Source organism: Hyla sarda, chromosome 3, assembly GCF_029499605.1.
Source record: "Hyla sarda isolate aHylSar1 chromosome 3, aHylSar1.hap1, whole genome shotgun sequence".
NCBI classification, from domain to species: Eukaryota; Metazoa; Chordata; class Amphibia; order Anura; family Hylidae; genus Hyla; species Hyla sarda.
The window spans coordinates 64,481,967-64,494,996 of NC_079191.1; the positions used below are offsets into that span (position 1 = coordinate 64,481,967).

Below are 13,030 nucleotides of genomic sequence, written 5' to 3' on the forward strand. Positions count from 1 at the left end.
TTGACGTGTTTTTACTTTTGGAAGACACCAGAGGGCTTCAAAGTTCAGCAGCAATTTTCCAATTTTTCACAAAATTTCCAAACTCACTATTTTTCATGGACCAGTTCAGGTTTGAAGTGGATTTGAAGGGTCTTCATATGAGAAATACCCCACAAATGACCCCATTATAAAAACTGCACCCCCCAAAGTATTCAAAATGACATTCAGTCCACGTTTTAACCCTTTAGGTGTTTCACAGGAATAGCAGCAAAGTGAAGGAGAAAATTCACAATCTCCATTTTTTACACTCGCATGTTCTTGTAGACCCAATTTTTGAATTTTTACAAGGGGAAAAAGGAGAAAATGTATACTTATATTTGTAGCCCAATTTCTCTCGAGTAAGCACATACCTCATATGTCTATGTAAAGTGTTCGGCGGGCGCAGTAGAGGGCTCAGAAGCGAAGGAGCGACAAAGGGATTTTGGAGAGTACGTTTTTTTTAAATGGTTTTTGGGGGGCATGTTGCATTTAGGAAGCCCCTATGGTGCCAGAACAGCAAAAATCCCCCACATGGCATACCATTTTGGAAACTAGACCCCTTGAGGTACGTAACAAGGAATAAAGTGAGCCGTAATACCCCACAGGTGTTTCACGACTTTTGCATATGTAAAAAAATAAAAATAAAATTTCACTAAAATGTGTGTTTCCCCCCAAATTACACATTTTTGCAAGGGTTAATAGCAGAAAATGCCCCCCAAACATTGTAACCCCATCTCTTCTGAGTATGAAGGTACCCCATAAGTTGACCTGAGGTGTACTATGGGTGAACTACAATGCTCAGAAGAGAAGGAGTCATATTTGGCTTTTTGAGAGCAAATTTTGCTCGGGGGCATGTCACATTTAGGAAGCCCCTATGGTGCCAGGACAGCAAATAAAAACCACATGGCATACCATTTTGGAAACTAGACCCCTCGGGGAACGTAACAAGAAATAAAGTGAGCCTTAATACCCCACAGGGGTTTCACGACTTTTGCATACGTAAAAAAATAAATAAAAAAAAAAATCACTAAAAGGTGTGTTTCCCCCCCAAATTTCACATTTTTGCAAGGGTTAATAGCAGAAAATACCCCCCAAAATTTGTAACCACATCTCTTCTGAGTATGGAGGTACCCCAAAAGTTGACCTGAAGTGCACTACGGGCAAACTACAATGCTCAGAAGAGAAGGAGTCATATTTGGCTTTTTGAGAGCAAATTTTGCTCGGGGGGCATGTCGCATTTAGGAAGCCCATATGGTGCCAGAACAGCAAAATAACCCCCACATGGTATACCATTTTGGAAACTAGACCCCTTGAGGAACGTAAGAAGGTGTAAAGTGAGCATTTACCCCCCACTGGTGTCTGTCATATCTTTGGAACAGTGGGCTGTACAACATTTTTAATTTGCACAGCCCACTCTTCCAAAGATCTGTCAGACACCAGTGGGGGGTAAATTCTCACTGCACCCCTCATTACATTCCGTGAGGGGTGTAGTTTCCAAAATGGGGTCACATGTGTTTTTTTTTTTTTTTTTTTTTGCGTTTGTCAAAACCGCTGTAACAATCAGCCACCCCTGTGCAAATCACCTCAAATGTACATGGCGCACTCTCCCTTCTGGGCCTTGTTGTGCGCCCCCAGAGCAGTTTGCGCCCACATATGGGGTATCTCCGTACTCGGGAGAAATTGCGTTACAAATTTTGGGGGGCTTTTTTCCCCTTTACCTCTTGTCAAAATGAAAAGTAAAAGGCAACACCAGCATGTTAGTGTAAAAAGTTTATTTTTTTTTGCACTAACATGCTGGTGTAGACCCCAACTTCACCTTTTCATAAGGGGTGAAAGGAGAAAAAGACCCCCAAGATTTGTTAGTCAATTTCTCCCGAGTACGGCGATACCCCATATGTGACCCTAAACTGTTGCCTTGAAATACGACAGGGATCCAAAGTGAGAGCGCCATGCGCATTTGAGGCCTGAATTAGGGATTTGCATAGGGGTGGACATAGGGGTATTCTACGCCAGTGATTCCCAAACAGGGTGCCTCCAGCTGTTGCAAAACTCCCAGCATGCCTGGACAGTCAACGGCTGTCCGGCAATACTGGGAGTTGTTGTTTTGCAACAGCTGGAGGCTCCATTTTGGAAAGAGTGGCGTACCAGGCGTTTTTCATTTTTATTGGGGAGGGAGGGGGGCTGTGTAGGTGTATGTGTATATGTAGTGTTTTTTTACTTTTTATTTTATTTTGTGGTAGTATAGTGTAGTGTTTTTAGGGTACAGTCGCACGGGCGGGGGGGTTACAGCGAGTTTGAGCTGCCGCGCAAAATTTGCTGCATTGCAAACTTGCAGCCCGATACACACTGTAAGCCCCCTGCCCATGTGAATGTACCCTGTACATTCACAGGGGGGGGACCTCCAGCTGTTGCAAAACTACTACTCCCAGCATGCCTGAGAATGTTTGGGAGTTGTGGTTTTGCAACAGCTGGAGGCACACGGGTTGGGAAACACTGAGTTAGGAAACAATGTTTCCCAACCAGTGTGCCTCCAGCTGTTGCAAAACCACAACTCCCAAACATTCTCAGGCATGCTGGGAGTAGTAGTTCGGCAACATCTTTAGAGCCAGATGTTGCCGAACTACAACTCCCAGCATGCTTGGAGTTGTAGTTTTGCAACATCTGGAGGACTAGTTTGCAGACCACTAATACAGTGGTTCCCAATCTGTGCCCTTCCAGATGTTGCAAAACTACAACCCCCAGTATGCCAAAACTGTCCAGGCATGCTGGGAGTTGTAGTTCTGCAACATCTGAAGGGCCAGATGTTACAGAACTACAACTCCCAGCATGCCTGGACAGTAAGGGCATGCTGAGGATGTGTAGTTTTGCAACATCTGGAAGGGCACAGTGGTCCCAAACTGTGGACCTCCAGATGTTGCAAAACTGCAACTCCCAGCATGCCCAGATGCCAAGGGCTGTCTGGGCATGCTGGGAGTTGTAGTTTACAGGGTCCTATTACAGCAATGCATGTCGCTTTACGGCGACGTGCATTGCTGTAAAGGGCCCGACCGCGGCTGAAGAGGAACTCACCTGTCGCCGCCGCCATCTTCCTCGTCTGGATCCGGGTCTTCAGGGACAAGGTAAGTACCGGGGCCGGTCCCCAGCACTCCCCCGTCCCCCGCCGCGTCCTCCGGTCTTCCTCCCGTCCTCTCCGGACTTTCAGGGGCCGGGCAGGACGGGAGGAAGTAACCGCCCCCCCCTCCTGCGATTGGTCGGTTAACTAACCGACAGATCGCAGGGTATAGGAGGAGGTGGCAGGCTTGCCACCTCGCTCCTATACTCCAGCATGGTCCTGGCTGTCTGTGACAGCCGGGATAATGCGAAATTACCGGGCGGTCGGGTCCCAGAGACCCGATCAGCCCGGTATCGCCGCAGATCGCAAGGGCGATTTCCCTTGCGATTTGCGGCGATCGCCGACATGGGGGGCCTACATGGCCCCCCTCGGCGTTTGCCCTGGATGCCTGCTGAAGGATTTCAGCAGGCATCCAGTTCCGATCTCTGCCCGGCGAGCGGCAGAGACCGGAAAACGCCAGGACGTACGGGGACGTCCTGGGTCCTTAAGGCCCAGGGTGCGGGGACGTCCCCGTACGTCCTGGGTCCTTAAGAGGTTAAAGAAGTGGACTCCGCTGTACATGTAATCAAAAGGGATTGTGTGAAAATAGACGCCAAGGAGAACTGTACAGGAATTTAATGGACTGTATTTATACACAGAACATCTGTCATATATATATATATATATATATATATATATATATATATATATGGAACACAACTAAATTTACCCACTGTGTTTCATGGAACACACCCTCTAAGGTACAGCTACAATGGCCATAGACCACATGGCTGTAAAATCTGTTTTTTTTATTAGTAGAGTGTGCCCAAAGTTCCAGTGGACATAGGAGACCATGGAGCTGTAATTTTTATTTCAACCATTAGAGGGCATCCAAATACAGCCCAAATGATGGCTCCAACAGTAACAGGGAGGAGAAGCTGATCTATCTCAGAAAAGAGCAGCTGAAGTGCTCAGGAGCAGGAAAAAGGCCTTCCCACTCGGAGACGTAGCCTAACAAAACCCTGGAGCCGGGACTAAGTTTATGGCAAGGTCCCCGGCTTGTGTCCCCGGCCAGGCAAGTGAATAACATAGGGGAGAGGGCTGCTGGAGGAGGATGGGAAAGAGCAGCTGCCATGAGGGGAGGGGAGGCAGGGGCATAGACAGGGCACCGAACCAAGCAGGAGTCCACAGTAATGTGTGCTGCTGCTCTTTGCTCTCTCCCTCCCATGAATAGAAAACCCCTATAAGGAAAATGGCCCAGGTGAATAAAAAAGGGAAAACCCTGGAAAGTTATTAGGGATGTCCCGATACCATTTTTTTTAAGACAGAGTATGAGTACCGATGAGCACTCGCAGATCCCAATTACTGATACTTTTTCTATGTCATGTGACAGTTTTTTTTTTTTTTTTTTTAATGGAACATTTTTAGTTTTTATTAGAGGAAGGGCTTTTTTAGATTTAAAAAAAGAGATTCTATTTTATTTAAAGGGGGGGGGGGGGGGGGTTGATCCAAAATTTTATTAGGAAAAGGAGATTTTTGTACACTTACCGTAAAATCTCTTTCTCGAAGGATCCATAAGGAGGAACAGCGTGCGCCACTCCTTGAAGCAAGGTCCGGACATCAGAATTAGAAGCCAAGGGCCGCTGGAAAAGAACAGCAAGGGCCGAAACCTGACCTTTAAGCGAACTGAGAGACAACCCCAGTTCCAACCCAGACTACAAAAAGGAGAGAAGACGGGGAACCGAGAAGGTTACCGGGGAGAAGTCCTGAGCTTCACACCAACGAAAATAAGACCGCTAAGTGCGGTGGTAAATTCTTGCGGAGGAGGGCTTACGAGCCCTGAGCATGGTGTGAATGACTTGGGAAGAGAAACTGTGGGCCCTCAAAACCGCGGTCTAAACCGCCACGCCGTCAAATGCAGCGACTGTAAATTGGGGTGGCAAAGAGGACCCAGAGAGAGCCCGTCGGCGTACCACGACCTTCAGGGCCAATCTGGAGCTACCAGAATGGTGGGAACGTCCTCTGCCTTGAGCTTCCTCAGCACCCTGGGAAGGAGCGGAAGAGGAGGGAACAGATAGGGTAGGGCAAACCCCGCCCAAGGAATCACTAGGGTGTCCACGGCCAGGGCCTGAGGGTCCCGGGACTTCGACACAAAAAGAAGGATCTTCTGATTGTGTCGGGACGCGAAGAGGTCCACGTCCGGAATGCCCCAGAGGTCGCAGAGCTGCGCGAAGACCTCCGGATGAAGCGACCACTCACCGGGGTCGGACCTACTGAGTAAGTCCGCTTCCCAGTTGAGCACCCCCGAAATGTGAATCGCCGAAATAGTCGGAACCTGGCTCTACGCCCAGGTGAGAATCTTGGTTACCTCAGCCATGGCTGCCGAGCTGCGAGTGTCGCCCTGCCGATTTATGTACGCCACGGCCGTGGCGTTGTCCGACTGAACGCGGACAGGACGGGACTGAAGACGGGACTCCCAATGAAGACAAAGAAGAATCGGCGGTAATTCCAATATGTTTATCGGAAGAAGGACCTCCTGGGGGGACCAGAGTCCCTGAACCATCCAATCCCTGAACACGCCGCCCCAGCCCGATAGACTGGCATCTGTTGTAACAACCTGCCAGTAAAGGGGAAGAAACGACCGCCCTTGGAGAAGAATGGGGGAGCGGAGCCATCAGAGCAGAGACTGACAGACCCTGCGATGGACAACAATCTGACGATCGAGGGACAGAGGGGACCTGTTCCATCGGGAGAGAATCGCCAGTTGAAGGGGGCGGTAATGAAACTGGGCAAAGGGTACGGCCTCCATAGTTGCCACCATCCGACCTAGTACCTCCATACAAGTGCGGATGGAGACTAATACCTGGGTCCGAAGGGAGTGCCAGACGTTTGTCTGGCGGAAGACAAATTCGGGCAGAGGCCATGTCGAATCGAAGTCCCAGGAAGGTTAGAGACTGGGTAGGACGGAGGACTGACTTGTCCTGGTTGATCCTCCACCCAAAGCGAGTCAGAGTGTGAAAAGTGACGTCCAGATTCTCCAGAGTCTGGGCTCTGGTTGGAGCCTTAATGAGAAGGTCGTTCAGATAGGGAATCACTGAGATTCCCCTCGACCGTAACAGGCCCATCACTGGCGCAAGGATCTTTGTAAAGACCCGAGGAACCGTGGCTAGACCGAAGGGGAGGGCTACGAATTGAAAGTGCCCCTCTGGAACCGCAAAGCGGAGAGACCGATGATGGCCTCGGAATATCGGCACATGAAGGTAGGCGTCCTTGATGTCCACCGATGAAAGGAACTCCCCCTGTTCCAGGGACGCCACCACCGAACGGAGAGATTCCATTCGGAAGTGGCGAATGAGAAGGTGACGGTTGAGATGCTTGAGGTCTAAGATTAGTCGCACAGAACCGTCCTTCTTGGGGACCACAAAAAGATTTGAATAGAAACCCCGAAACTGCTCCCCTGGAGGAACCTAGAGAGAGGGAGGAAGGCGCCTCATGTGCGGGATCAGTAGATCTTGTTGGTGGGGGTAGGGGACGGTAATTCCCAAGCCGCTTACCAAAGTTGGTTGTGCGCCCACACACAAGGTAAAGTGCAGAAGAAGTAAAGAAGAAGGTCCACTGCAGCCCTCCTGGGTAAGAGTAAAATCAAAACCGAAAGACCAGGGAGTCAGGAGTTTGTCTGGCGCAGAGAGGAACCATCAGGCAGCCAAGTAAAATCAATGGATTTATTAGATGCAACGCGTTTCGCTGCGCATGCGCAGCTTCATCAGGCAGCGAAACGCGTTGCATCTAATAAATCCATTGATTTTACTTGGCTGCCTGATGGTTCCTCTCTGCGCCAGACAAACTCCTGACTCCCTGGTCTTTCGGTTTTGATTTTCCCCTGGAGGAACGGGAACAATAACCCCCTGGAGAAGCAGAGATTGGAGAGCCGCTCGAAAATGCTTCGCCAGAGGAGGAGACCTGGGGGCCCAGGAGCGAAAAAAGCGATCCCTCAGAAGGGAGGATAATTCGATTCGGTAACCGCTGGACACCACGTCCCTGACCCAGGAGTCCTGAATGCGTGAAGTCCAGATGTCTCGAAAAAACAAGAGACGACCTCCCACCCGAGAAGAAACCGCGGGTGGAGGACTCACTTTATGCAGAAGTGGGTTTGCGGTTGCCTGATTTGGGCGCAAAACGACCGGACCGGTTGGAGTCCGACTTCCAAGACGGGCGTGCCTGGAACGAGGGAGCCTTCTTGTCCAGCGAGAGCGCCTGCCCGGACTATCTACTGGAGCCAGAGGTCCTAAAGGGCCGAAAGGAAAAGGACATCCTTTGGGAAGCAGGTCGAGCCTTATTTTGAGGTACAAAAAAGAAAGTTGCAACAGCACACTTGGTCAAAAAATGGAGGCTCTCAGCGCACCTTATTTTGAGGTAACAAGGAACTCTTACCTCCCGTTGCCTCAGAGAATCTCATCAAGGCGTTTGCCGAAAAGGCGGCCACCCGTAAAGGGAAGCTCAGTGAGAGACCTTTTGGAAACGGCATCCGCATTCCGAGCTTTAAGCTACATAGAGTGGCAGAGAGCCGCTAGGTGACCCACAGCAAAGGCAGAACAACGGGCTGACTGCATGGAAGCTGTGCACAGAAAGTCCGCAGCTTTAGAGCATTGGAGAGCCAGAGCAGATAGATCCTCTGGGGGGGATCCTGCTAAAGCATCCTGATGGAGCTTTTGGCACCACTCCGACAGGGCCTTGGACACCCATGTCGAGGTGAAGATGGGAAGAAGAGAAGAGCCAGCTGCTTCAGAAGCAAACTTCGCTAAGGATTCCACCTTCTTGTCTGTGGGATCCTTGAAGGCAGCGGCATCTGCCAGAGGCATTGTAGTCATCTTCGAGATCTAGGAGATTGGTGGATCCACTAAGGGAGGGGAAACCACCTTAGCGACAAAGTCCTTGTCAAATGGATAACGTTCTTGAATTGTCTTGATTCCCAGGAATCTCTTTTCTGGATGTTTCCATGCAGATTCCAGAATGTCGTCAAAGTCAGCGTGAGAGCTGAACTTTGAGGTGCTGGCTTAGCACTTTTAAAGGATACTCCTGGAGTGACATCCGAAGATCCTGGGTCCTTTAAGTGAAAGGTGTCTCTTATGACCGCAACCAATGAGTTCACCGTTTCAACTGAGTCTGAACGGTCCTCTGCGTCAGATGCCAGCTCGGAAGCCTCGGCCGCCAGTTCACCAGGAGAAAGTGAACGAGCAGAGGCAGTCCTGGAGGGGGCGACCCTGACTGGGTACGTGGCTCTGGCATGGCAGAGCGGCGACTCAGAACATCCTCTGGAGGAGCGACGTTTGTGCCCAGGTGACGGGGGGGGGGGGGGGGACCCACGAGGGGAACGCTCACGTCTATCTGAAGACTCAATGGAAGAGTCAGACGAGGCACCCCTAGCATGCTTGAGAGAGTGTGAGGTATGTGGAGACGAGGAGCAGGCCCTGTCAGAGGCCCTGCGCAGGAAAGACCCCTTCAAGGCGGACGCCACTTCCCAGGAGGCCTCAGCCACCGAACGGGAGACTTGGGTCAAGTCAGCCATATACTGGGTCAGGGAAGACATCCAGGCAGGTGGAGCGGCAAAATCCACTGGGACTGAAAGGGCATCGAGAGGTACCAGGGGGTCTGGGGGAGCAGTGGAGCAGGCAGGGCAAATGGGCTCGGTAGAGCCAGGCATCTTGGTATTACAGTGCTTACAGACAAAGTAAGTCACTGAAGTACCAGGTTTCTGTTTAAAGGGGGGGGGGGGGGAACAGCTCTAGGTACGGATATTATGAGAAAACAATAGAGAGGAACTGTCTCACCCTAGTCTGTGTCCCCTGGCAGCTGCAGTGAGGAGAGCTCCGTGCAGCTAGAGTGAGGGAAAAAAAGGCCAGCCAATAGTAGAGGGGGGCGTGCCTAAAGCAGAGGCACTCACTAATTGACCCCCTATGCCTGAAAATCGCGCCCACGCCGCTGATTGGAGGCTGCTTCGCGCCTCAGAAAGAGCTCCGACAGCCCTGTGGGCGGAGCTAAAACAGGCCGGAGAAGAAGCTGTAATGGCATCCGCTCCTTGTCCCAAGCGCACGTCAGTCGCATATGCGCTCGGGGGAATAGAGCGGGCGGCCGATACGCCGGCAGAGACTGCCGGCGAAAGTGAAAGTAAGTCGGCGCTCAGAGCGCCCGGCCCGAACATGCGCCGCGGCTGTCAGCCGCATATAAGGCGCTACAGAGTAGTCCCCAACACACACACACACACATACACTGAAAGTATGCAGAAACATGCCACACACACAGGCTTTGAATTCACCTGAAATATGCCCCCTAAGATGCCACTGCTCCCCCAGAATAAAAGTCAAGCCCCTGTAGGAGCCATGTCCATTACCTGAAAGGGAGGGCCAAAACAGGGGGTCTCCAGCTGTTGCAAATCCGCACCTAAGGAGAAAAAGGGATAAGTACTTACCTCAGTCCGAAGAACTCACCTAATGAAGTCTTCAGTGAAGTCTTCAGTCAGCTTTAGTTACCTGCATCACGCCTGGCTGCTATGCGCGAGCGAGGCGAGCAGGTAAATAGGAGGACCCGGACCCATGAGGTAGCAACCCAAGCGCTGACCGTTGGCGAGGGGGGGGTTAACAGCGCATATACGCAACGTCTGTGCCCCCTTACTTGCAATGGGGAAACAGGGAACCGGAGTCCCTGAGTCCCCACCTGAAAACAGAAAATAAAAGGAATAAAAAACAAACACGTCCCTATACTAGGAAAACAAAAAAATCAGAAGACCTGGTCTGGATAAATACAGACCATGTCCACCTCCTTCAAACACTAAGCTTAAACTGATTAGCTCAGAGCCTGAAGGCAGGTATATCCTGCTGGGAGGAGCCAACTTTTTTTTTTATTACCATAGTGTCACACCTAGAGACAGCAGCATACACCCATGGTCTGTGTCCCCCAATGGAGCCGATAGAGAACTGGGGGTTAACATTATTATTATTATTTATTTTTTACACATTTGTCACTTTTTTTTAAATCCCCCATAGATTGTATACACTGATCAATGACATGCCACATCATTGATCAGTGCTATCAGCGCTCCATTACTACTGTCCGCCATGGCTAGTAGCAGTAAAGAAGCAACGATTGGACAGCACGGAGTATGGTAAGGGACCTCCGGTCGTCCATACAGCTGATCGGGACACCTTGATTTTACCGTGGTGATCCCAATCAGCATCCCTGAGCTAACCGGCAGTTAACTTCAGGACTTTTCAACACCGTGATGAACTTTGATTGCGGCGTCTATAGGGTTAATGCCAGACATCACTGCAATGGGTGATGTTCGGCATTAGTCACAGGTCCTGGCTCAGCTGCTAGGCACGCTGCATAGTTCATCTCTGTGATACCTGCCAGCGGGAGTCCCACCGGCGAGTATAGGATTAGGTATCGGGGACATCTGCACGAGTACAAGTACTCGTACAAGTGTCCAGTATCCGTCCCGATTCCAGTATCGGTACATCCCTAGAAGTAATAAGAGGTTGGGGAGCTATATAAGTGGGCCACACATACCCCCCTCCACAGACCTTGGTCTGATGGGATAATACTTACCAGTTGGGCATCTTCAGGTGCTCACAGGGTCACCTGGCACTCATAGTGGGGTACCAGCACCCCACGGTGCAGCAGCTGTAAAAAGGGTAGGGTGGCCAGTGGAGGAAGAAAAGCATGGCAGCAGTCTGCCTCGTTTACTATTCCTAGCATCCTCAGGAAATATCACATCTAGAGTGGCAGTTCATGCTGATGTTCCCCCTGAATAAGGTAAGAGGATAAACCTAAATCAACCACTCAAAGGGAAAATAAAGGATACAACTAAAATAAAGTCAAAAAGTGCCAGACCTGCAGATCATAAAAAGGTCTGCTGCCTACTGACACTAAGCTAAAACTCATAAGCTCACTGTCTGCGGGAGGGGTGTAGGTTGTGCCAAAGGAGCTAACACTTTTCTTGCTAAATGTCGCCTCCTAGTGGTAGCAGCGTATACCCACAGTCTTCATTGTCCCTCAATTATGCGAACAAGAAAAGATTTCCATATAAGAATTTCAAGTGAAAGACTGTACAGTAGCAGTGAGCCAAGACTTGCCATGCAGAACTTCTTCATAAATTCTTCAGAACTTCTTCATAAATTCTTCAGAACTTCTTCATAAATTACATTTATTTACCTACCAGCCATTCATTGATTTTCTGCTCGAATCTGACAGTACGCCCCTCCTCTGCAGCTATGTTATCCCTGAAGGGGAGAATTTGTTTCTCTGCTTCGTTCACCTGAAAACGTAAATGCAAGAACATTTATTTTTGTAGAAATGTTGGAAAAGGGATGTCCGTACATCATGACCGACTCTTCATTTCTGTCTGGCAATTGATTAAAAGACCCAAGGACCCACAAAGCTCTTCCCAGCACGGACCTTCTAAGGGTATGTTCACACGGTGGAATGTTCCACTACAGCAGAGTCCCATTGATTTCAACGGGATTCTGCTTCACTGTGCACATGATGGTATTTCACTGTGTGCTCAGTTGCAGCAGAAATCCCGATTCCAGCGTCTGGAGAAAGAGTAGACATGTCTTTTCTTCTGCAGATTTTTCTCTGAAATGTATTGCTGTTTATGAGACGGCACATTTTTGAGCGGTCTTAGAGCCCTGACTGAACTTTCAAATATGCGGAACGTCTGCACATTTTTAACGTGTGACCATGTCCTTAGGCTGATACCCTTCTGTATCTCCAAGCAATGCAGCCAAGTTCTCTATTGAGTACCGAAAAAAATTCTTTCTAACTCTGGGGTTAAGGAAAAAAAAAAAAAAAAAGATGTGTGTGTCTAGTACGGGTTAACACACTAGACAAACTATAATATTATATATATATAAATAACACACCTTAAGTTGCTCAAAGCACACAGACATTTGACCCCCCCAGAAATAATGAAGGATATATTATAGATTAAAGGGGTATTCTGGATTTCTACATCTTATCCCTTATCCAAAGGATAGGGGATAAGAAGTATGATCGCAGGGGTCCCACAGCTGGTTATCCCCCACGATCTTAGTAAAGCCCCCAGCATTCTGTGCCGGGCGCTGCTTCCGAGACGGGGACGTGATGTCACAGTTTCGCCCCCTAGTGATGTTACGGTCACGCCCCATAGTGACATCACAATGCGCCCCCTCCATTACTCCCCCTATCATAGACATGAATGGCTGTCACTCCCCCTCCCATAGACATGAATGGAGAGGGCGTGGCATGACGTCACTAGGGGGGCGTGACTTGACGGCACTAGGTGGCGTAACTGACATCACGTCCCCCAGAATGCTGGGGGCATTACCAAGATCGCTGGGGGTCCCCAGCGGTGGGACCCCTACGATCATACATCTTATCCCCTATCCTTTGGATAGGGGATAAGATGCATAAACCCGACACACCCATTTAACCCCTTAACGACGAAGGACGTAAATGTACGTCCTGGTGAGGTGGTACTTAACGCACCAGGACGTACATTTACGTCCTGAGCATAACCCCGAGCATCGGAGCGATGCCCGGATCATGCGCGGCAGGTCCCGGCTGCTGATCGCAGCCAGGGACCCGCCCATAATGGCGGACACCCGCGATCCCGCGGAAGTCCGCCATTAACCCCTCAGATGCCGGTGATCAATACAGATCACGGCATCTGCGGCAGTGTGGTCACTAAAATGGATGATCGCATCGCCCGCAGCGCTGCCGTGGCGATCCGATCATCCAGCACGGCAGCCGGAGGTCCCCTCACCTGGCTCCGCTGCCTTCCCGGTGTCTTCTGCTCTGATCTGCCTTCCCGCAGACCAGAGCAGAAGATGACCGATAATGCTGAACAGTGCTATGTCCTATACATAGCACTGAACAGGATTAGCA

The 13,030-nt window shown here is 50.1% G+C and overlaps 1 protein-coding gene across 4 annotated transcripts in view; it reads right to left on the reverse strand.

Annotated features, from left to right (window-relative positions):
* SMC6 (structural maintenance of chromosomes 6) overlaps positions 1 to 13,030 on the reverse strand; it is a 141,859-nt gene that overhangs the window by 83,400 nt on the left and 45,429 nt on the right. For all 4 annotated transcript variants that reach the window (XM_056564246.1, XM_056564247.1, XM_056564243.1 and 1 more), the window contains exon 10: positions 11,322 to 11,420. In XM_056564246.1, the coding sequence (XP_056420221.1) occupies positions 11,322 to 11,420 (99 nt within the window). The remainder of the gene's footprint in view (positions 1 to 11,321; positions 11,421 to 13,030) is intronic.